The 23,050-nt window shown below is 36.9% G+C and overlaps 1 protein-coding gene across 5 annotated transcripts in view; it reads left to right on the top strand.

Moving 5' to 3' along the window:
• Positions 1-16,468, top strand: part of BRD1 (bromodomain containing 1) — a 70,025-nt gene extending 53,557 nt beyond the window's left edge. For 4 of the 5 annotated variants that reach the window (XM_030480878.1, XM_030480880.1, XM_030480877.1 and 1 more), the window contains 5 exons: positions 4,800-4,935; positions 6,236-6,363; positions 8,775-8,884; positions 11,204-11,358; positions 14,146-16,468. In XM_030480878.1, coding sequence (XP_030336738.1) covers positions 4,800-4,935; positions 6,236-6,363; positions 8,775-8,884; positions 11,204-11,358; positions 14,146-14,329 — 713 coding nt within the window. In that variant the 3' untranslated portion in view covers positions 14,330-16,468. Of the gene's footprint in view, positions 1-4,799; positions 4,936-6,235; positions 6,364-8,774; positions 8,885-11,203; positions 11,359-14,145 lie in introns of those variants that run through there. The other variant, XR_003990742.1, reaches the window with a different exon arrangement.
• Positions 16,469-23,050: the final 6,582 nt, after the last annotated feature.

Here is a 23,050-nt window from a genome sequence, read left to right as displayed (position 1 = left end):
TCTCACTTTTATAGTGGTTGAAATTATTTAAGGGTTTTCATTACTTCTCAGCTCTTCAGCTGTGGTTTTAATACAGCACTTCATCTGACATTTGGATGTACTTAGTTTTACATCAAGCTACACATAATAAAGTTTTAATTGCTTTAGAATAATTTTACGCAAGTTCTGCTTTGTTTCAGCAGAACTGCAAGATGCAGTTGCAGTCTGCAGTACACAATTCTATATTCTGTGGCAGCATTTTATGTTTTCATGGAGCATGCTGCTCCTTGGACTATCCTGAGTTTTGTTCCTTGGTCATTTTTTCCAAACTTCTGCTGTCTTTCTTTCTTTTCCTGTTTCCTTTAATTTGTTGTGGGCAACAAGATTCTAACTTGGGCAACAAGATTCTAACTCTGCTTGCTGCAGGTAGTCAGTGAAAGTTTTAATTGTAGTTTAAGAACAACCTGCTACTGTTGAGGAAAAAGTTGAAACTTTTGCCAATAAATACAGTTTTCAGGGCAGTGAGAAATCTGTGGGAAAAAAAGTATCATCTTGATCATCTTTGGTGTCTTTTTGGGGTTTTTTTCCTTAGTTTACAGTGGTTTGTTAGTATTTCTTTATTTTTAAAATGGTTATGTGTGTTATATTCCATGATTGACATGGCAGGAAACTTTCTATGTAAATTGAAGTCTAGAGCCGAAGATTGGAAATGGCAATAACCATAACCCTGCATTTAAGATTGATAGCAGACTTTGCTGTTTGAAATAATGAAAAAGGTTGATGTTTGGGATTTTTTTTTTTTTTTGAGAGAAGTTGTTCGCAATCAAGGGTATTGGGGTATGTGTAAGAAATTCAGTACCTGGCTTATTAAAGTTTCTCTCATGACTGTAGTGAAAGCTCATTTGATCTAAAAATCATGAGCTTTTGGAAAATGGAAATGGCTCACAGAGGTTTGTTGCAAGCTCACCCAGGCTACTAGTCTGCAAAAGCAGGATGAGTTACTTCTCCTATGGATTTTCTTTATTCGACCTTAATAGTAGTACCTTTTGAGAAAATAAATTGCAAATTCCTTAAAGCAAATGGGAATCTTCTTTAATCTCATTTATTCTAGTAGTTACGGGAGAGTTGGTGTTTCTTAATTCATGGGAGAAGGAGTTTTTTAATGATACAAAAAAACCAAATTCCCAGTTATAGCGTATAAATGTAGTATATCTGGGGTTTGTTTTTTTTCTTTTTTTTTTGTATTTTTGCACATTGGTGATAACATAAAACACTTCTATTTCATTGCCTCGTTGCTCAGCAGCTGCTGCATCTGTGACTAGATATGAGTGTGTTTTGCTTAAAATAAGCATTGAGATTTTCGTTTCTTGAAATAATGCCTGTTGCTTATAATTTCTGGAAAGTGGACTGTATAAACTTGAGTCTCATGGGTTGCATAAGCTCATGTCTTTCAGGGCTTGCTATTGAGGAAAATTACTCCTGCTGATAAGCCTGCATGTTCTTTAGTTTTCGTACTTCCACAAGCAAGAGCAGCTCTAAATCCTTTTACATTTTAATATTCCTTATTTGTCAGAAAAGTTGGGGATTTTTAACCCCACTTACCATCGTTTAACCCCAGCTGGCAACTTAAGTACCACGCAGTCATTGGCTCACTCTTCTCCCACTGTGGGATATGGAGAATTGGAAAAAGGTAAAACCTGTGGGCTGAGATAAGAACAGTTTAATAGTTGAAATTAAGTAAAATATAATAATAATTGTATGAAAGGGGAGATAACAGAGAGAGAGGAATAAAACCCAAGAAGGACAAGCGATGCACAGTACAATTGTCCACCACGCATTGACTAATGCCCAGCCTGTCCCCAAGCAGCTATCTGTGGCTCCCAGCTAACTCTCACCAGTTCATATACTAAGCATTACGTGCTGTGGGATGGAATACCCCTTTGGCTAGTTTGGGTCAGGTGTCGTGTCTCTGCTCCCTCCAGGCTTCTCGTGTCCCTCCTCACTGGCAGAGGATGAGAGATGAAAAAGTCTTGATTTAGGGTAAGCACTACTTAGTAACAGCTCAAACATTGGTGTGTAATCAACATTATTCCTATACTAAATCCAAAACATGGCACTGTAGTAGCTACTGGGGAGAAAATTAACTATCCCAGCCAAAACCAGGACACCACTGTTAGTAACCATTCTACAGACTGAAAAAAAAACTTTGCTTACTGTAATCTTAAAATCCTACGTTAGTGAATGAAGTGAGTCATTACACTCGTAGGTTATGTTTAAACTAGTACAAGACTGGACTGCCACTGGAGAGTAGTGTCTTGATTGCTATAGCTGCATGTTTCTGTTGCATCTCTTGTTCCTCACCATCAGCAGTCTGGCAACCACATGGTTGCTTTGCCCACTGCATCACTGAAAACTGGTTCATTACCATGAATACGTGTTTCTTGGTACTGACATGGTGATCGTGAGAAGAAACCATTGCAAGGGTCTGAGAGTGCCAAAATGTCCATTTCAGCAGCACCACAATCATAAACTGATGGAAGCAATCAAAATGTGAAGGTAGTCCTTAGGGTTTATTTATTTATTTATTTTCCCCTGGATATACATACAGAAACAGTGTACATATAGACATGTAGCCATGTCATATTTGGTATACCTATGTTTAAACATTTTATACATACTCTTACAGAATGAACAGGTATTTCTTTCTACTTCCTCAGTCCTTTAGGAACGTGCACTGTGCTCTGGTTCTGGTAGCAATAATTACTTGATCTGCCTTTAAAATTTAACCTGTGATCTAACTTTTTTCTGCTGATAGCTGATTTATATTAGCTAGATGCCTGAATGGAAACTTGAGTAATGTGTCTCTGGCTTGTGGCAGGCTGAAAACAGTACAGTTTCTACACCTTACTTGAAAAATAGGTCTGACAGGATATCTGAGAATAAGAAATAGTTATTTGCAGAGACCGAAGAGATTTCTTTTTATCTTAGCAGAATGTTTTTTCAGCTTTTCATTTCAGATGCTATGTGAAGTGTACTGCAATAGTTTATAAGGGAATTTAAGCTTTCTCATAAAGCAAAATCTGTTCTGACAGGTCTTCCAGCATAGTGTAGGACTGAACTCCTCCTTAATATCCAGCTGTTTATACTGACTTGCTGAGAATGAGAACAAGATTAATCAATACCATGTAGTTTGAGGCTTGAGCACTCAAGACAATGCTAGCTTTATCATTTTCTTTCTTGTATAGGAAGTGAAAAGCAAATACAGGAGTTACAAAATAGACACTCTCAAATGGGTATTCTACAATGTCAGCTAAATGGCAATAAAAGAGAATGCTTCTCTGTAAATCTTTCAGACTATTGAATAACTTCTCCCTTTTTTTCTTAAAAATGTAATATTGTGTTGATAATCCAAATGGAAAGTCTCTTGGGGGTGGAGGGAGAAATCCCTTGAATCACTGTATGGAAATGCCTTGATACACAACTAGATCATACAAAGTAACTTGCTAAGCTCAAGTTCCTTAGTTGTCAGTGTTCTTTGCAGAGGTCTTCCTAGCAAACAGACTGGAAGAATTAGAACTTAATAAAGGGAGTTCTGCCATAATTGTCTTACAGTATAATGCCCTAGGGAGAGGCACGTGAAGTTACATAAGCTTATTTGACTGTCTGAATAAACAACGATCATGATGACCTTTCAGACTCTGGTAATAGGATGTCTAGGATGGGTCACTCTTTCTTCCAGTATTAGAAGCATGCTGCTGGTCATAGCCTTAAGTAAAAACTTTATTGTAAGAAAACAAGTGTGCTGAGAATTCATGTTAAAATTTTGTTCTCTTAGCAGTCTATAGCTTGCAGTAGCTGATTGCAGGCTAGTGCCATTGCCTTTATCCAGTTAATTTCTGTTAGTACTTTCAAGTCTGTATTGGAATTTTTTTTTTTTTTTTTTTTTTTTTTTTCTAATGTCCACACCTCTCCCCCTCCTCCTTGGGAAAGTCTTCAGAAAGTGATCTTAAACCTCTTCGTTTGTCTTTTTAATCAGATGTGGAAATGGCTTAAGAGCTGTACTGTTTGTGAGTTAGCAAAACCAGAGCAGGATTGGTGGCAGCCTATCAAATCATTATCTTGTAGTTATAAAAGCCTTATTTTAACGTTTTCATTACAATTATAAAACTAAAATACAATAGCCTTGGATGTACCTAAACTTGTGCCAGGGGAAGGATAGTCAAAAATAGAAATGTGCGTATTATTGGTTGTTAATCACAGAAAAAAGACATAACATCAGTCTGAACTTGCAAAAACTGAAGGACTTCCAGTAAGAACTAGATAGCATTAGGAGAGAATCCCTACCACTCTTTAATTCCAGTGTTTGAAATAGATTTTCAGTAATTCTTGACTTACGGTTGTAGCACTGTATTCAAATGAGTCTTGTCTTGACTTGATAAATCTGATTGGTTTGTAACTTCTTTTTTTCCCTTGGGTTTTGGGTTTTTTTTTTTCTACCCAGCTTCTGCAGCCTGTCTCAATAGTGGGAAACATAACATAGAGACTGATTTGATATTCAGTTTGGCATTTCATGTAGTATGATCTTCACTTTTTTTAATGTTACCTATTTACATCCTGTCTTTAAAATCTGGATTACAGGAACCTCCTATTTATAATACTGTGTTCTGAAATGAAGTATTTGGTGAATGCTTATGTTCTTTCTTCACATCAAAATTCTTGAAGTACATAATAATAATGATGCAATGTGTGAATACAAAAAGTTCTGATGAAAATGGTGTGCTTTCAAGTTTGATGCAGTTTATTTTTGTGTTACACTGTAGGTCTGTCAAATGGTTTTGGAGATGGAAGTAAAGAGAGAGCATTAGATGATACTCCTGGAAGAAAAGTTGAACCTCGTCGCCGCTGTGCATCAGAATCTAGTATTTCATCTAGTAACAGTCTTTTGTGTAACTCAAGGTAAAACTGTAAATCTGAAATACAATTTGAGACTGAAAATACCAGTTTTCTATACTGCTTGTGACCCACATTGGAGAATTCCATAAATTTTAGAAAAAAGAGTACATTTCCATTTTCTCAGTTGTGTGTCAAGTCTGAGACACCTTCCAGGATTGCTGGTATTCTTTAGTTGTTGTTGCAGATTCAGGCAGTTACACTTTATACTTGACTATGCTTCTTTTGCTCTGTATAGATACATACACGTTTGTGCATATAGTATCTTGTTTTAATTACCTTCGTAATCCCAATCACTGAAAATAGATGTGTTTATTTCAGTGAGGGGAGGGGAGAAGCAATTTCCAAAGCAGAGCCTTGTATGCAGGGAAGATAAATTCAGTAGCTGTGGGAACTGCGTATTATCAGTCTCCGGTTTGGAATACTGGCTAGTTACTGCAGTGATGATAGTACCGGTGTACCAACTATTGACCTTCTCTTTGTCAAGTCTGTTGTTAAAGATAGGACTGTCAAAATGGTCACCTCTGCCACCATTGATGAAATTTTTCTCCATTAGCAGTGGTGATAATCTGTATCTTCGAAAAACACACTGATCTGTGCATGAAAGATAGCGGTCTCCAGTTCTGGGCTATGAGGATGGGACATAACAGGAGTACAGGGTCAATCTGTTGAGGGGGAAAAAAGGAAGGTTTTATGCACGTGTTCAAGATTGGTGTTGAACTGTTTAAGGGTGTTAACACACTCATGTTAAACAGACTTTCAGAAACAAAGCAGATTTAATATTCTCTCTCTTACAAATGTAGTATAGTGAGGATTTGATCTAGAATGATTTCTGTTCAGATTCTGTGGTGTCTTAGAGAAAACTCAAGTGTGCAGATAACATTTCCTATTTTATGTATAGATATTCCACAATCGAAAGACTTGAATTTGTAGTGAAAAATGAAAGAGAAAATAATCATGTTTCCTATATACTGAATTATTTGCTCCGAGCAGAGAGAACACGTTTTCATTTGGCCAATATCCACTCTAACACTGGAGACAAAACAGCTTCTCTTATTTGTGCATGTATAACCTGTACAGCAGTTGAGGTGCAGTTGCATACTGTTTGTCTTTTGCTGATAACCAGGCAATTCTGTGCATGAAAATAATCTGAGATTGTGGCTTTTATGCTGGTTTTGTTACATAAAATTCGTTAGAGCTTGCTGGTCTGATTTTACTGTGTACTGATGAGGCTTCTTCAAAGTCTCGATTTATAGTGAACCATGTTAATTATCAAGTAATGGTTCTAATATTAATACTTTTGTAGTTTCAGCCTACCAAAGTGTGGTAAAGGTAAACCTGCACTTATACGAAGGCACACACTGGAAGACCGAAGTGAATTAATATCATGCATTGAAAATGGAAACTATGCCAAAGCAGCAAGAATTGCAGCTGGTAACTATAAATAATTGTGTTCTTCGTAATACTGTATAACAATAATTTTGTCCATTTATTTGACAGATTCTAGCATGCTTATTTTTGCTGCTGGAATACATTAAGTGTTCTGAAAGTGGTGTTGATAGCATTGCAGAAATTACTGGTTTCTGCTTTTGACCCTTCAAAGATTTTGAAGAGAGTAGTACCTGATTATTATTTTTTTTTTTTTTAATTAATAAGTGGTATGTAAAGTGATCAAGCTCCTTTAATAATACAAGCAAAATTTTACCCGAAGTACTGTTTGTGGTTCTGTCAATATTTTTCTTTGTTGGGCTGTTTGGTTTAGGGTTTAGTCTTCAGATACTGTTCTGCATAAACGTGTTGACAGACAAGTAAGACATTGTCTGCTTTGATTCAGGAAAAATTTGAAATTGGAAAGAAGTGTAAATTTCTAGGAATGCAGAGGATAGTAAGTTACCACGTTTTAGGGAAATAACTAAATTCTGTTGATATGTTTTCCACCTCTTCAGTATTTTAATTGCATTATAGGATTTAAGTAGGTCATCTCTTCCGTAAGTAGAACTGTGTGTAATGCAGTGCTCCCACGCAGAAGTTAGGCATCAGCCTTTCAGTGTCTAGCAGGCCTGTCTTTAGTTTCTGACCTTACAACTCTTCTCCCCTCATGCTGGGTGTTCCTTGTTCAAGGATTCTTACATGTTTCTAGTGGTTTTGTCTGACTGTTTGCCTTAATCTGTTCTTTCCATCCCATATGATTAGTTTTGGTTTTCTTTCTTGCAGCTAATCTGTTTTCAGTTACTGCTTCATTACTACTTCATTACTATCAGGTTTAGGATCTTTATTATCTGTATGGTAATCTCTTACACAGGACTTTACCTTTTCCGCTTTCTGTCCTTCGTATTCTTACATTTAACACTTTCCACTTAGAATTCCTGTACCCATTTTTTTCAGAGTTCTCCTTGATCTCTCTTAATTCTGTTCTCAGATACATTCCACAGCCACCTATAAGGAGGAGCAAATGACATTCAACAGCATTATTTTTTCAGCACAAATCCAAAACACAGTCCCATACTAGCTACTATGAAGAACATTAACGCTATCCCAGCCAAAACCAACACACCATTATAGATTAAAAATAAATTGTAATTGAATTAATTTAGCCTATGGCTGAAAATTGCCCTAGAATATATTGTGGGGAATGACTGACCACTTTCTTTTTTTGTGATCACCTAAAACACCTTTTCCTTGCCATTTCTACTCTTAAAAGGTCTCAAACCACTTTTTTTTTCCTGTACTTCCTTTGTGATGTTGAGACAGAAGTTACATCTGCATGCCACATTTCATTATAAATGAGCATTGCCCATTTTAAATGGGAGCAGATTGGGAAGAATTGAGGAATAAATCAGCAAGTAGAGAGCTACTTCTACCAACTATTGCCTTACTGCTAAAAAGAAGCGCAACTGCCACCTTTGAACTGTATCTCAGTACCACATTTCCCCATACAAGAAGTGCCGCCTCATCTTCACAGCCTATGAACTTCCAGTGCTGCCTTCCTACTTTTTCCACTCCCAGTTCCATCTTGAGAGGATAACTCGCTGTCTTCCACCCATTCTCTTGACTATATCATTATGAGTACAGGGGGCCAGTTGCAGTTCTGGTTGACTGAAAGTCTTTATCCTGTCTCATGCTTCAGTCCAGTGGTGACAACAGAGAAGAAAATGGAGAATTGTGATAGAAGCGAGAAGTAACATAAACTCAGTTTTCTGTTGCCTCCTGAGAAGGAAGAAACCAGCAGCTACGTCCTTACCACCCTGTTAGTCTTTTTAACTTTTTTGCAGGAAGGGCTGGGCAGAGAGACCAAGAAGGCCAACTAAATATAAATAAATAAATAAAAATTAAAATGCAGAATAGAACTGCATAAAAATAGAAAGGTATACCAGGCAGGCATTGTAAGTTTTCAGGTGCTAGTCCTATTATGGTATCCAGCACTTTGGAAACATACCATGCAACTTGCATCTTCAATGCCATCACGGCTTTGACAGGATTGTCATTGTAGTTTCAAAAGACACTGGTTATTTGAAGTACCACAACTTTTATGTTTTCTTTTGAGCTTTTTTCAAAGGGAAAGGATTATTAGAATTTGGCAAACACTTGCTTTCTGAGAATTAAGGTGGTTTAAGGTATGCTGTTTCCAGAAGTGTCTGAAAACTTAGTTCTTATTAGTATCATCTAAAGAACTATTTTGAATGTTATCTGCTTTTTATTGCTATTTTATATATGCATGAAAAGTGGTGTTGATGTTTGGATTCTAATGGTCATGAGATACTGATGAGAAAACAAGTGCAGAAGATTGGTCTGAGGTTTCATTCTTTAACATTTTAATATTATATTTAATTATTATTTGTTCTTAGAAGTTGGGCATAGCAGTATGTGGATTTCAACTGATGCTGCAACATCTGTTCTTGAGCCTCTCAAAGTAGTATGGGCCAAATGCAGTGGATATCCCTCTTACCCAGCTCTGGTAAGTACACGGCTTCCCATCCGTACGCTAGTGATACTGTTTCTGATCTGGAAACACTGGTGTATGAACTTAAGCCAATTGATAAATTCCCGTTCAGGTTGAATAAAGGTGGATTACGCTGCCCTCTTAACTGTGTATCATTTGTAAAATTACTGCAGTATCAGATGTTGAGTCAATAATTACTCCCCTACCCATCTTTTGAAGATGTGTAATGCCTGTCATGGTTTAACCCCAGTCAGCAACTAAGACCCACACAGGCACTCGTTCCTGGGATGGTGGAGAGAATTGGAAGGGTAGAAGTGAGAAAACTCGTGGATTGAGGTAAAGGCAGTTAATAGGTAGAGCAAAAGCCGTGTGTACAAGCAAAGCAAAACAAGGAATTAATTCACCACTTCCCATGTTCAGGCAGGTGTTCAGACATCTCCAGGTCAGCAGGGTTCCATCACACATAATGGTTACTTGGGAAGACAAATGCTATCACTCCCAATGTCCTATCCTTCCTTCTTGCTCCCCCAGCTTTATATGCTAATCATGACTCCATATGGTGTGGGATATCCCTGGGGTCCGTTGGGGTCAGCTGTCCCAGCTGTGTCCCCTCCCAGCTTGTGCACCCCCAGCCTGCTCACTGGTGGGGTGGTGTGAGGAGCAGAAAAAGCCTTGGCTCTGTGTAGGCACTGCTCAGCAACAACAAAAATATTCCTGTGTTATCAACACTGTTTACAGCACAGATCCAAAACAGAGACCTATACCATCTACTATGAAGAAAATTAACTCAACTCCAGCCAAAACCAGCACATGTGTCTTGGTAGTCTCTGTTTCTGCAATATTTATTATTGTTTTAAAGTATGTACTGAATCAGCATTTGACAGATATCTTGGTGTTAGAGCTGTAAGATATTTTCTGTTGCAAAATGGCTATAGAAATACTCTGATTCTGCAGTTCATTAAAGAAACAGAAAGCTTGCTATATTTGGAATAAATTGAATTATTGTATCCAGTTGTGAATGTCATACTAGAAACTGAAAGCAGTTGTGCCCATGTTATTTTAGGAGAAATAGAGAGTTCTACTTATATTAAAGCTTGCAGAGAAAATGTTGATAAAGTGTTTGGCTTCAGGTACTTGGAGTTACAGAAACAGTGCATACACTGTGGCTTGATTTCTCTAATAGACTGGACAATTACGACTTTTAATGTGTGTGTGCTGGGAACATCAGGAAATGTAATTGTACAGAGTCAGGTTAAAACCTGTGGAGGTGAGATTCAGAGCACTTAAACTCAAGTGCTCTCAGTGGGTGACTCAAACACTCCTTGAACAAATGCTGAAAATTTGATGCTTTGATTGTCTCTTGAATGGCGTTAGCACTTTAGTGTTAGATTTAAGTTGATCATGACTAAAGGTCTCTCCTTTTCTGCCCACTCCTTTATGTCAGCACTGGTGTTTCTCTTGAGTGTGTGATGAGTTCATTGGGGAATTAAACCTCAGTCAAACTCTCCACAGTGTTAGCTTTCTGTTGATTTAGTTCCCATAATCAGTTTACCTTGGTTTAAGATTGGTGCCAGTTTGGATGATAGAAAAAAAATGGAAGTTTAGAGAGTAGGAGGTGGGTGGAACAAGCGTGGAGTAACATAGCTCCTCTTTGGTGGAAGCTGGGCACCTGATAATGCTGTGATCTGCCTACAACGGAGTTTTTCCATTAGTGTGATTATTAGTTCAATGTTAGAGGCATCTTCCGCCCTCCACTAACCTTTGTTTAGAAAGAATTTGTGACTGTAATTCAATGTTTTGCTGAAAATGGAGTCATTAAATTGGATATGCAAGATATTTGGAAGTGACTTCAAGTATCTTTTTTTATGATTTAGTTTTTTTGCCCCTTTTTTAAGGGTGTTTTGCTCCATTTTTGAGTGTGGGGCTTGTATTTTGCAGAAACAAATACTTATACCTTAACATAGCTTGTTTCTTTAAGGTATCTGAAATTCAAACCCCCAAATTTGATGCCAGTTATGGCTTTTAAAAATCCTGGTTCAGCTTTCTCATTCTGAAACCTGCTTGTCAGCCTGCAAAGCTGTACTGACTGAAATTCAGAGTGACTTTAAGAACTGATATGGGCGAAAAATGCTGTAGAGACATGTTTTTTCAGTTAAATCTACATGCCTCCAGTATGCCTGTTCAGTTTGTGTCAAAAAGTTGTGTGTGTAAAACAAAGCCAATTTATATGCTGTTCAGTTCATGATTATTTTCCCATTAACTATTTGTAATATCTCCTTAAAATAAATGATGTAGTTTAAAAAACCAGGAACTGTCATTTATTCTCTTTCATAGATTATTGACCCTAAGATGCCTCGTGTTGCTGGCCATCACAACGGTGTTACTATACCAGTGCCACCTCTGGATGTACTGAAAATTGGAGAACAAATGCAGACCAAATCAGATGAGAAACTATTCTTAGTGCTATTTTTTGACAATAAAAGAAGTTGGTATGTTACTGAAATGTATTGTTTGATGCAGTGACTTAGAATTTTAAAAGCCTGTGCCTTTAGCCTAAAAGAATTGAGATGTTATCGTTCCTATGGATATCTTTCCTATGGAAGTATCAACTGTAATGTTAAAATTTCATATTTGAGTCTATTCTTGGACCAAGGTATATCATTACCGAAAGATACCTTTTTATCGTCAGTTTGGAAGAAAATAATATAAGTTGTTAAATAGTCTTTTGGTTTGATATACAAGCTGTTTTCACTTACTGACCCAATAAAATTGCTTCTTTGGCTAAACAGGGTTTTTAAGGGTAAAAGTATTCATCTGTACCAGCCTTCATTATTGCTTCCCAAATGACACCACTTTTTTCCCTCCAGTATGCTCAAGTGCATTTTCTTTAAATTTTTAACCTCTCTAGTTCTAAAGTCCTTTATTAACACCCTCAATTGAAGTTCTTAACCCTTTTTACATTTTTTTATGAAACCTTCCCTTTTTCTATTTCTTTCAATGTCTAGAATATGCTGTGTGAAGCCTGAAGGGATAATTCAGATAATAAAATATTCTTTCTCTTATGCTAGCTTTTTTGTTGCTGGTCTTTCGGGTTTTGGTTGTGTGTTTGTTTGGGTTTGTTGGTTTAGGTTTTTTCCCCTCCAGATATGGAAGCTTTTCATTCTACTGCCTCTCTTTTTTTCCTTTCATCAAATCATATATTTCTTTCCTGTGTTCTTAATCTCTGTCCTGGGTTCAGCTTAAACCACGACATCTCTCTTCTCTCCAAGTTTCCACACAGTCAAGCTAGCTTACATCTTTTTATATCTCAGTTTTATTCTTGAATCTGTTTACAGTTTCAGATATCATCTTCCTCTTTAGATGATGATATGTCTAGTAATGCTGCCATTTCCCTGATTCTTTCTGTCCCAGTACTCTTAACACCTAAATAACTTCTTGCCTGAAACTTGGAACTGATGTTTGCTTTTCTGTCCCCATAGGTCCTTTGGCATATAATCACAGTTCTTTGGCTTGTTCTTCAATTCTTTTCTTTATTAATTAGTACTTTTTCATGATCTTCCTTGTTCAGCTGTGCAGTATTCCATGAGATCCTTCATACTTCTGCCTTTGTTCATGGATATCATACAAATTTAAACATACTCAGTATTCAATTTCTCATTTTTCTCTTACTGGTATCATAAGTCTGATGCATGCTCTCCCTAGTCACTTCCTTAATAATTGCTGTGATTGCTTCTTGATCTTGGGAGTCCTCTGCACCTTAAACCTTTCTGATTCATTGCCGTATGCAGGTGGTTCTAAATCTTGCAAATACTACGCAAAGCTGTCTCTAACAAATACTTTGCATAGATGGACAGGAAAGGCTAAATACTCTTCCAGCCCCTTTTGCCTCCTCCCCTCCCACTACTTTTTTTGGTAATGGTTCTTCTATTGTGATTATTTTGGCCATTTTGAAACTCATCGCTACCTCACTTTTTGTCTCTCCTACTCCTGAACCCACGTGTATGATTTTCATTCACTTGCAGGGTCATCTTCAGTCCACGATACCAGCTTCTATCACCTATGGATTACCTTTTCAAATAGTCATATTTGTTTCTTCTTTGACACTGGCATCTGGAGGATTTGCCAAGCTTTCTGTTAAAAATACCTTCTTTGAAACTTCCCTCTAATCTGTAGCAAAATTTAAAACGGTTAGACTGCTGCTTACCATGCTGATGTTACTGGTCTTTACTGTTCTGTCTGTATCCTTATACTAACGATTTACGTTATTTTGATTTCAGTGCGTGCACTCAGTACAATAGGGTTGTAGTTTAGAGTGCTTTAATAAAAAATAATATTTCAAGAGACAGTTTTATTGGGTAAAAAATCCCCAACCTCTTTGAATAAAATGTTTTATATCAGACTTTACTGTCTGATTTGCAGTTGCTTCGGCTCCAAATGGACTCCAAAACTGAAGTTTTTGATCAGAAGCATAGCTTCTGCCATTTGCAGAATGGGTTGGGATTGCAGGCTACAGTAACATACTTTTAATAGATACTCATTAGTTTACCTAATTCTTGTTTTCCGTAACTGTAACTTAAGAAAACAGGGTTAAGATAAACATTTATGGAAATGAAGTGAATTTACTTTATATATTTTAATTAAATATTTAGAATGCCTTTAATTAGAGGAATGAAGTGTAGAGCTTTTTTCGTTATCACTTCTCTATGCCCAATAATTAGTGATTTTCACAGAGCTTAAACCAGAAAAGTACTCTGAATACTGAGTTAGTGGGATTTCATAATGCAGGGTAAAAGCATACTAAGCAGAACTTCCGTGACAGTTTAGCTTTCACCATAAAGACCAAGTTGAGGTGTCTTAAGGCAAACAGGCAAAACTTCATCATCTGCAAATTCCTGGTAATAATGGAAGTGACAGAATGAACATAAACAATACTGTGTCAAGTGAGTCTTGAGCCTTGTTCATTGTTAGATCATTCTGCCTGTACTTAAACTAAACTGTATCAGTATTTCATGCTATTTTTTTTCAGTTCATACTTAGTACCAGTCATTAAATATCATTGGACTGTTTTCTTTGTTTTATGGAAGAGGCTTAATATCTCATGTTCTTAAAATACTTAAGGCAAGTAAGTACTATTTAAGAGGATTTTTATAACTTTATTGAAGATGGTAAAAGCTGATCTGTCATATGAGAAATGCAATATATCAGCCCTGACATTTCTGGATAAACTTTTTTATTTTACTCCATATTTAACATACTTATTTTATCCTTTCTTACAGGCAGTGGCTTCCCAAATCCAAAATGGTTCCCCTTGGGATAGATGAGACCATAGACAAGTTAAAAATGATGGAAGGACGTAACTCAAGCATACGAAAAGCAGTAAGAATTGCTTTTGATCGTGCTATGAATCACCTGAGTAGAGTCCATGGAGAACCAGTCAGTGACTTCAGTGATATTGACTAACAGAGATTCTACCAAGGCATAAAAAATACCACACAGACTTGAACTCTACTAATGAACCTCTTTGCCTAAAAGAATGTATTGAAGATACAACCCCTTAATTGTTGATTCAGTGGCTGAGTTCTGCAAACTTGAAATAGTTGAGCAAATCTCCTAAATCACCATTGCCATATTGATTAATGATTTTATCGTGTTGTAGTTTGGAGGATTTTCCACTAAACCTGTTAAAATGTCTTGTTCATAGTGTTCATAATTGTACATAAATGTATATTCAACACTTAACTTATTCTGATTTTAGAAGTAGCTCTTTAATTCCTTTTTTAATTTTGCTGGGGAGGGAGTTGGTTTTTGTTTCTGTGCTTTTTACATTTTTTTTTTTTTCTTTCTTTCTTTCTTTCTGAGGTTAAGTTACCTAAGCACCATCTTTCAGCTGAAGGTGTTTAGTGGATCTTCAAGCCTAATATCAAAATGGCATCAAATATATGTTTGCCTAAATCATATACAATATGGTGCTGCTTTGTATCATTTCTTCCTTGGTCTGTAGCTTCTGAAAAAGACTTCTGAATGTCTGTGTAAATCGTTGCTCTTTGCACAAAGTACCACATATTTAAGATTGATGTAAATTTACATTTACAAATATGTATTTTAAGAAAGGAAGTTACATTATTTTGGAGGGTACTTTGTGAGAAAGACACCAAGAAAAAAATTATACTATGTACATCACTTGCAAATCACCAAAAACACTCCATTGTTGCCCAAAATAACTTAAGATTGTTTTTGTTTTAAACAAACCTGGCTTAAAGCCTGCAAGCACATTATTTCTTTCAAAACCGTATCCCATTTATCTCCCATTGATTTAATTTTGTTGATATGTGTGCCTCCCTGTGTTTTATTTATTGTAGAAAATGTATTAATTTGCTTTATAATGAAAAATAAAATTGACAAATATATTGATATGCATTTTTATACAGGCACATGAGAAGACAACTTGCTTTGGGAGAAAAACATATTGGAAATTGTATAAAAACTTGATGGTTTGTGTGTAATTCGGTTTTTTTGGTAACTTGTAATCTTTTGTTTCCAATGAGGGGATTTATGTAACTTTTCATTTAGAACACTTTGGTAGCAATAGAAACTTTGGATACATTTTTGTATGGTACATGTGATGTATATAGAATTAGTACTTTATTTTTATTTTTAAGAAGTAAAGCATTATGTTTGGGCAGGGGGAAGAAGGAGGGTGGGTTTCCAGAACTGCATTTTTATATTAAAAAGAAAAAAAATAAAGTCAAGATATTGATTGTTGTAGCTACTTTATTCCTACCTTCACTGAGATACTGAATTTGTAACAATGAAAATAGCAAGGTATGTTTGCAATGTGATTTATAATGACTCCATTATTTATAAATGCACTGTGTTGAACTCTTTTGCAGTGATATCTTAAATACTGTACCAAGTTATATACTATGAAACACCAAATAATGCATATGAATGCACGAAGTATTTATGCCCAGCTTTTTTATAAAGGATTAGCAAATACAGCAAAACCAGTACTTTTTAAATCTTTTTTTAAAACTTCATTGAATAGCATACTTCATTGTTAAACCTGCTTGAATCTTTATTTTAAAGGGACAATTACTTTTTAAATAGTTTTTAATGTTTTTATTCTCTATTGTTTGTAATACCCCCTTAGAAGCTTGAAATAAAATTTCTTTCTCAACTGTTAATTTTGTCCTGAATTTAGCCCCTGAGATTTTGCTGTAGTGCCCATTTTCTTACTCCATGAATGAGCTGGTACAGGGGTGCTAATTCGAGAACCTGATTGTTTTCTTGCTGTGGCATGCAGTATCATCCTTGCTGAGCCTTCTTCATGGTAGGTATTCTAGCTAGCTGCACTGGCTGAGACCAGTTGCCTATAATGGACTCCTCTAATAATTAGAGGATGTTGTATCAGAGATTAGTTGGATACATTTCACAAATGATCAAGCAAATAGTTTTCACGGTCTTGACAGTAAGCATAGCTTTAGGGGAGTAGTGGTGGCAGGTATCCTGTAAGGACCATCACTGGGGCATGCTGCTGTGATGGAAGCAACAGCCACCTCAGGTAGAAAAATAAAATGAGTTTTGTGGTTTGCCTGAAGTGGAACATCTGTGTAATGACTGCAAAGATCTACCAAATAACCATGCTCATCTTTGAAGGGAATGGAGCTTAATTTGTGCAATATTGAGACAATAGAACAACTTGTCATCTGTTAGGACTGCCTCTTAAGAGTCTTCAAAAAAAATAGCCTGCATCAAATTTTATTTCAGACTTGTTCCACCAAATATACTCAAATTCGGTGTGTGAAACTGGATAATGATTCACAGCCTCATTCTGGCAGGCAGAGAAAATGGGGTTTTTTGGATCTGTCAGGCCTTACAAAGCTAAAATTGCAGTTACAGTAGGAGTTGGAAGAAGATAATTTGGTATTTGTATGATGAGAATTTTGATACCTCTCAAGTATAAAGTCCCAGTTAAAAAGTGTATGCACAGTTGCAAAATGATCCTTAGAAGGCCTCCCAGCTGCTTCTGATGGTAGCAACAGGAGAGGGGAAAAACTATCTCCTTTTTTGAAAACAAGAGCAGAACACTAATTATATTACTCTGTAACAAGTAGTTTAATGAAGTCTCAGGACAAGCTTTAGTTTGAATTTTGCTCAGATTTCCAAGTTTCATTTTCTGGCTTTTACCTTTAGAGACAGCTCCATCAGTTCTTGGAGAAGGTGAATATGCCACCTTGATCTTACAGGTGTCTGTGTGCACTTTAGAGAATGCTGAACTGGAAAACTTTATTGATTAAAAGAAATCCGTTAAGCATCCTAACAAACCACACTGCATATTCTTTTGATGAAACTGGCATGAAAGGATGTGTTGTTTTTCTTTTGTGTCTGTGATATTAACTGTCCCAGGAAGTCCTCCCAGATGCTGAGAGGAGGTTGCAGCAGTGACTATGGCTGTTGCCGTACTGTCCTGTGCCGCATCTCTTCAGATTGGGTTAAAGTCTAAAATAATTTCTCAAAGTTGTCATTTTTTGTTGTGACCTGTGTGTTTTTAAGGGATTTCATTCATACCTATTTGGGAAAGGAAATCCAAGCTCCGGAAGTGCTTTGTTTCCAAATTCTAGGCCCTAACCAGGTACAAGTAGAATGAATACATTCATACTGGAATGTGCTTCACTGCATTTTTAGACCAAGCTCTCCTATGACACCATTAATAACTGTAAAACAATCATGGAGTGGAAATTACTGTTTTAGTGAAGGAAAACAAAAGGGGGCAACACCACATCATATCTTGCTGATTTCTTGGGGAGTGTTACAGCAGTAGATACAGGGTGTCGATTTGCATATGCACTACTCCATTCTGGTATAATCATTTCCTGCTAATAAAATGTGAGAGACCTGGATCAGAAGCTGAAACTTATGTTAAAATCTGTCATCTCTTGTATTAAAATGTGAGAAATCATGTTATAAATATTTAGGAAAAAATGTTGGTAGAGAATGACTAAAAAACAGAATCTACAAAAGTTTGTTATCAAACTTGATTTTTTTTGTTTACTGATTGTGATTTTGTATTTTTACACTAGAGGGGGCAATACACACAGACCATCAACATTCACAAAATAAATATTTAATATTTTCTTTTCGAAGTGCTGCTATTAAAACTTCTTGCTGGTAAACAGTCTTACCTGCTTCTAGTATTTGTAGTCCATCAAAAGTAGCATTCCCTGACTTTCTTGTTGCAAGTGGGCCTTTTTGGGGATACTTATTTTTAGCTCTAGAGCTAATGCATGGAACAATAACTTTGGATTTTCCAGCTCCCTTTATATCTAATTGCTACTGACAGGTGAGTTTTTACACTGTCTTAGTTAGCTGTTCATTTTCTTTCCACAGGTGTGTATTCTGTGGCTGTATTCGGTAGTGTTAGAAAATGACTCAGAGCTGCTTGCAGCTAGAAGCATGGTGCACATCAAACACACAGCAATTACCAACAAAAGTGCTCAGGCCTGGAGGTGAGGGTTTGAGATGTGACAGTTGCTTGCCCTGCAGGCTGGTGAAGGAAGGATGTCCTGAGAGTAAGCACAAGGAAATTGAATAAACTTGGCTCATACGTGTGATTGTAACACAAATGCAGAAGAGAAATGTAAATGGAGGAAGCATTTACCATCCACATTCTACTTGCCACCTTTGGTTAGCTGTTTTACATTTTTGTACAACATTCAGTTATGACTTACCTATTTATCAGTTCTTCCTTGAAAGATTATTTCTTCTAAAATTCTTACAAGGTAGAAAAGAGTAAATTCAGTCTCATGAAATATGCTTTCAAAATACAATGAAATTGATAAGTAAGTTTTTTTTAAACCTTTTTGGAAATTGCTGTTTGATGGGAAGGGGCTTTAAATACATTATCTGCCTCCTTATCCAACTTTCTTTTATTGCCTGCGCACAGAAGCTGCTGTCAGGGAGGAAAATGTGAGATCCCAGCAGCTGTACTTTAAGGTTATTTAAGATCCTTTTCCATTGTTTCCATAGTGTTAAAAATCTAACACTGCAGTCACCCTGTTCTATCTTCTGTTAATACTACGTGGAGAGAGGGGACAGAATAAAGTGTTTGGTGTTTTTTTTTTTTTTCTAATTTAAAGTTAAACCTTAAACTTCTAATACTAATCCTGGTGACACCATGTGTCTTAGAAAACAGTCCTCTGGTCAAACTGCGGCTTTGCTGCCTCTGTTGGTTGTTTTCACAGTTCCTCCAAGCTCAGCTCGGTTTTTGTTTGTCTGTTGTGATGTCTTTGCTGCAACGGGTCGGCACTGCCAGCAGACCAGGGGAGTCTCAGCTTCCTGATTTAACATCTGGGTGTTCAAAGAGGTCTGGGGTAATGTGAATAGGTTCCTTATCCAGTCTTTGCTCTTCTTTATACAGTGAGCCTAAATATAGATACTACTTTTCCCGTCTCCTCCATCTGCTTTTTAGCATATTTTTGGTCTGCTGCCTGGAGCCATTGTCCACTGTGAAGGGCTTCACTTTGTGAACCATATTCTCTGTTCAACTTCACTGGCAACAGCCCCAAGTAACAAAGATTTGTTTTAGCCTAAGATGATGGGTTAGCAGTGCTCACATGTCTTTCTCATCTGTGTTCAGTTATTGTGTCCTTCACTCCTCCATGCTTTCCTCTATGAGCATGGGAATTTTCACATTCTTACTGGATAAAACAAAACAGAAAAAGTTTATCTAAATGCATGGAAAATACAAAGAGGACAAAGGAAAATCTATGCCTCTCATTTTCATATATTCATATATTTTAGAAGAAAAGTGAAATTGAAGTTACTCCTCTGCCGGATGATGATTATGGGGAGAATGTGTACAAGATGCTGGTAAGATGGTGATGAAGCATGAAGATCAATTTTCCAGATCAGCTTCATCAAATATTTAGAACCAAGCTAGTCTGATTTGTTGCATAATTGTCTGCTCCTTTCCACAGATGTTTATTTTTTCTGAAATGTCTCATACAGTACTTGTCAGCAGGTGTTTCCAGCTGAGAAGAATTGTCGGTTGTGTTGTTGATTACATTAAAAAGTAGTCCTAACTTGTAATGAAAATGTTACTCTAAAAGGGCATTTCTGCAGTGTAGAAAATGGCTTTTTGTAGTGTCTGACTGGAAGAAGACATGTGCTTATCCAGTTTTTGCGGTATTCTAGAAGCTCACAAACTGGTACGTTTTTTCTCTGAGTTACCATTGATTTCTTCAAAGAACTTTAAACCAACTACTTAATGATATAAGATCTTTTAAAATTCTTACGTTTATCTTGAATGTATTTTATTAGTAGCTATTTAATACTTCAACTGCTGGAAAAATGTGGAGATGTATGTAAATAAATTGCAGTCTTAGATGGTCTTTAATAGGTAAGTAAATGTTTATAGTCTTTGATACTAAATGGGATGAAGCAGCCCTGTGCATGGCTTCCTGCACACAACAGGTTTCACACAAATTCTTTGTGGTTGTTTTGGGGAAAAGAGCAGTACTTTTACCAAATACTTTCATACTTTCACATTGCATAAAGGTATCTCTTTAAGTGAATCCATCCCATACTACTTCTTTCTTAAGTGTTCTCAGATCTTACTCAGCTGGCAAATTAATCTGGATCAGAATAGGCTTCTCATTGAAGCAGTAAGGGTAGAAGCTACTTCCTAATTGTTAAGCTGCACCATGACAGGCAAACACGACTTGGTTTTGGCTTTTTTACTAATTTTCACAAGTCTAATTTTACTATGAGTGATTTTCCTCCTTTCCCCCCAATTCATATGTTAAAATAAAGCCACAATAAGTAATTAGAAATAGTAGTTCCCAAGATGAGAAAAGCAAGCATGCTGGAGTTTTTGCTCTCTTTTTTGTTTACTTACTCTCATATTCTGTTTATTACTTCATAATATTTTGCATTCTCCCACGGGTAGTTGTGGTGATGTTTATACAAGGCATATCATTAAGAAGTATAAAAGCTCCAGTTTATTAAAGTTAATGATATTTCAGATGAATACAAATATGTAAACCAATATTGTATTTTTTCTATTTTTCAGAAGGTCTTCTGGCATGGAATGAAAAACACCTCTCATCAAAATAAGCAGTAACAGAGAACTGTTAGCAGTTAGAGATGTTACTGAATTATTTATCAGACACCATGCCTGTCAGCCAGAAAGCACAAGAAAGTGAAATAAAACTGCCTTTATGCAAACATAAACCAGTCACTATTTAAAAAGTCCTGATTTCTAGGCAAGGAAGTGGAGGCTGCATGGAAAATGAGGGCAGAGTTCTCAGTTTAGAGTCAGAATACTAAAGAAAAATAAGGTCAAAGGCAACAGCAGCAGTGAAGAGTCTCATGACACCTCCTCCAGAGCCTTGTATGCCAGAGACCCTGCTCATGCTGCTGTCTCATTAATGCAATTGCTCTAAGTGTCTATCAAATATTCCATGCTTCATATAAGCAACTTCCATAAAATAAACCACTAGCGTCTTAACACTTCAGCAATAAAAATTTTGGCTCTGAAAACTCCAGTCTTGTTTTGTATTTAACATTTCAGTATTTTCAGTAATCTTTGTAATCTACCTTCTATGTCAAGGTTACTAGAGTTGACAGTGATGTATTCAGTTCTAGGGTTAGGTATAGTTAACGAACTACACAAGTCTGTTTTATTACCTGTCTTTCTAAAAGTCTGAAGTTCATATTGGCTCTTGTATTCAGCTGCCTCTAATGTTAGCCATATGTGTACAATTACCAGCTAAAGCACAATCAGCCTTGGAAAGCCAAAAAACAGTTACAAAGCTGAAGATGAGCCTCCTTTAGCGGTCCTGTTTGCAGCAAGAGATGATGTGAAATCTGTGCAGTAGCTGTTAGTCCACTCAAGCGCACTTAAGTTACCACTGTCTTTTCTGATCTTCATAGGATCTGTTAAAAAATTAATCCAGACACTGTACGGCTCTAAGTTTAAATGATCACTTATCGATTAATTTGAATGCAAACAGGAGGGAAAACAGTCATAGAGCAAGACAAAGCAATACCTGGCTTAGTGCTGCTGCAGCTTATATAAGTTGGTTTGGGTAAAAACAGAAACTTCCTGTTGGTTGTGTCCTGGGATAGAGTTATTGGTACTTAGTTGCTTAGTTGTGTACTTGATGTGTGCCTAGACAGATGTGTGTGTGCCTGGTATTATGGAGGTACTTATAGGGGGGAGGTATATATGAAGGTACTTCTATTGATTGTTAAAGGGAAATGCACTTCCACTGCTTGTGTTCAGTTTTGTATGGTACTGCTTACCCTGCTGCTTGGGCTTCTGATCTCCTGCTTGTGTTTGGTCTGGTACTGTCCTGTGCCCCACACCCTTCTGGGAGCTTGGCTGTACTTTAAGTGGAGCAGAACGTAATAGGAAGTGGTGCTATCTCTGGCTAACAGATAAGGGAGTGAAGCAGAAAGTCAGTGACTTCTCCAAGGAACTGAACTGAACACACTTCTGCCTTAACTGCCAAATTAAGGCTGCTTTTTTAATCAGCTGATAAATCTGGAACTTAATCACTATTGACTCAGCCATTCGGTGAATTCTGTTAGAAAAAGAAGTGTGGTGGGCCGACCCCGGCCAGCAGCACCCACTCCCTGTGGGATAGGGGAGGGTACAGGAACAGCCAAAGTGAGAAAACTTGTGAGCTAAGATAAAGATAGTTTAATAAGTGAATATGGAATATGCCTTTGGCCATTTCAGGTCAACAGTCTTGGCTGTGCCCCCTCCCAGCCTCTTGCAGAGCCCCAGCCTACTCACTTGAAGGGGCAGAGTGAAAACCAGAGAAGGCCTCGATGCTGTGGAGCGCTGCTCAGCAGCAGACAAAACACTGGTGTGTTATCACTGCTGTTTTAGTCACAAATCCAAAACACAGCACTGTATAGGCTGTTGTCAAGAAAGTTAACTCCAGCCAAACCCAGTACAAAGGTTGAGGTTTTTCAGTTTGGTTTCATCTTGCATCTGCATCAAAGGTCATGTTATGATAAAATTTAAAACTTCTTTTTAAGGCAGAATTCCTCTAACCTCTTGTCAGAATAGTCAATAATGCTGTAGTCAAAGCAATTCCATGGGATACGGGAGACTGAGAGTTAAGGCCCCCCTTTAGCTTGGGTACCTACCCATGAATCCTCCGTGTCCCA

Source organism: Strigops habroptila, chromosome 3 (assembly GCF_004027225.2).
Source record: "Strigops habroptila isolate Jane chromosome 3, bStrHab1.2.pri, whole genome shotgun sequence".
Classification (NCBI taxonomy): domain Eukaryota; kingdom Metazoa; phylum Chordata; class Aves; order Psittaciformes; family Psittacidae; genus Strigops; species Strigops habroptila.
This window is presented reverse-complemented; position numbering and strand designations above follow the sequence as displayed.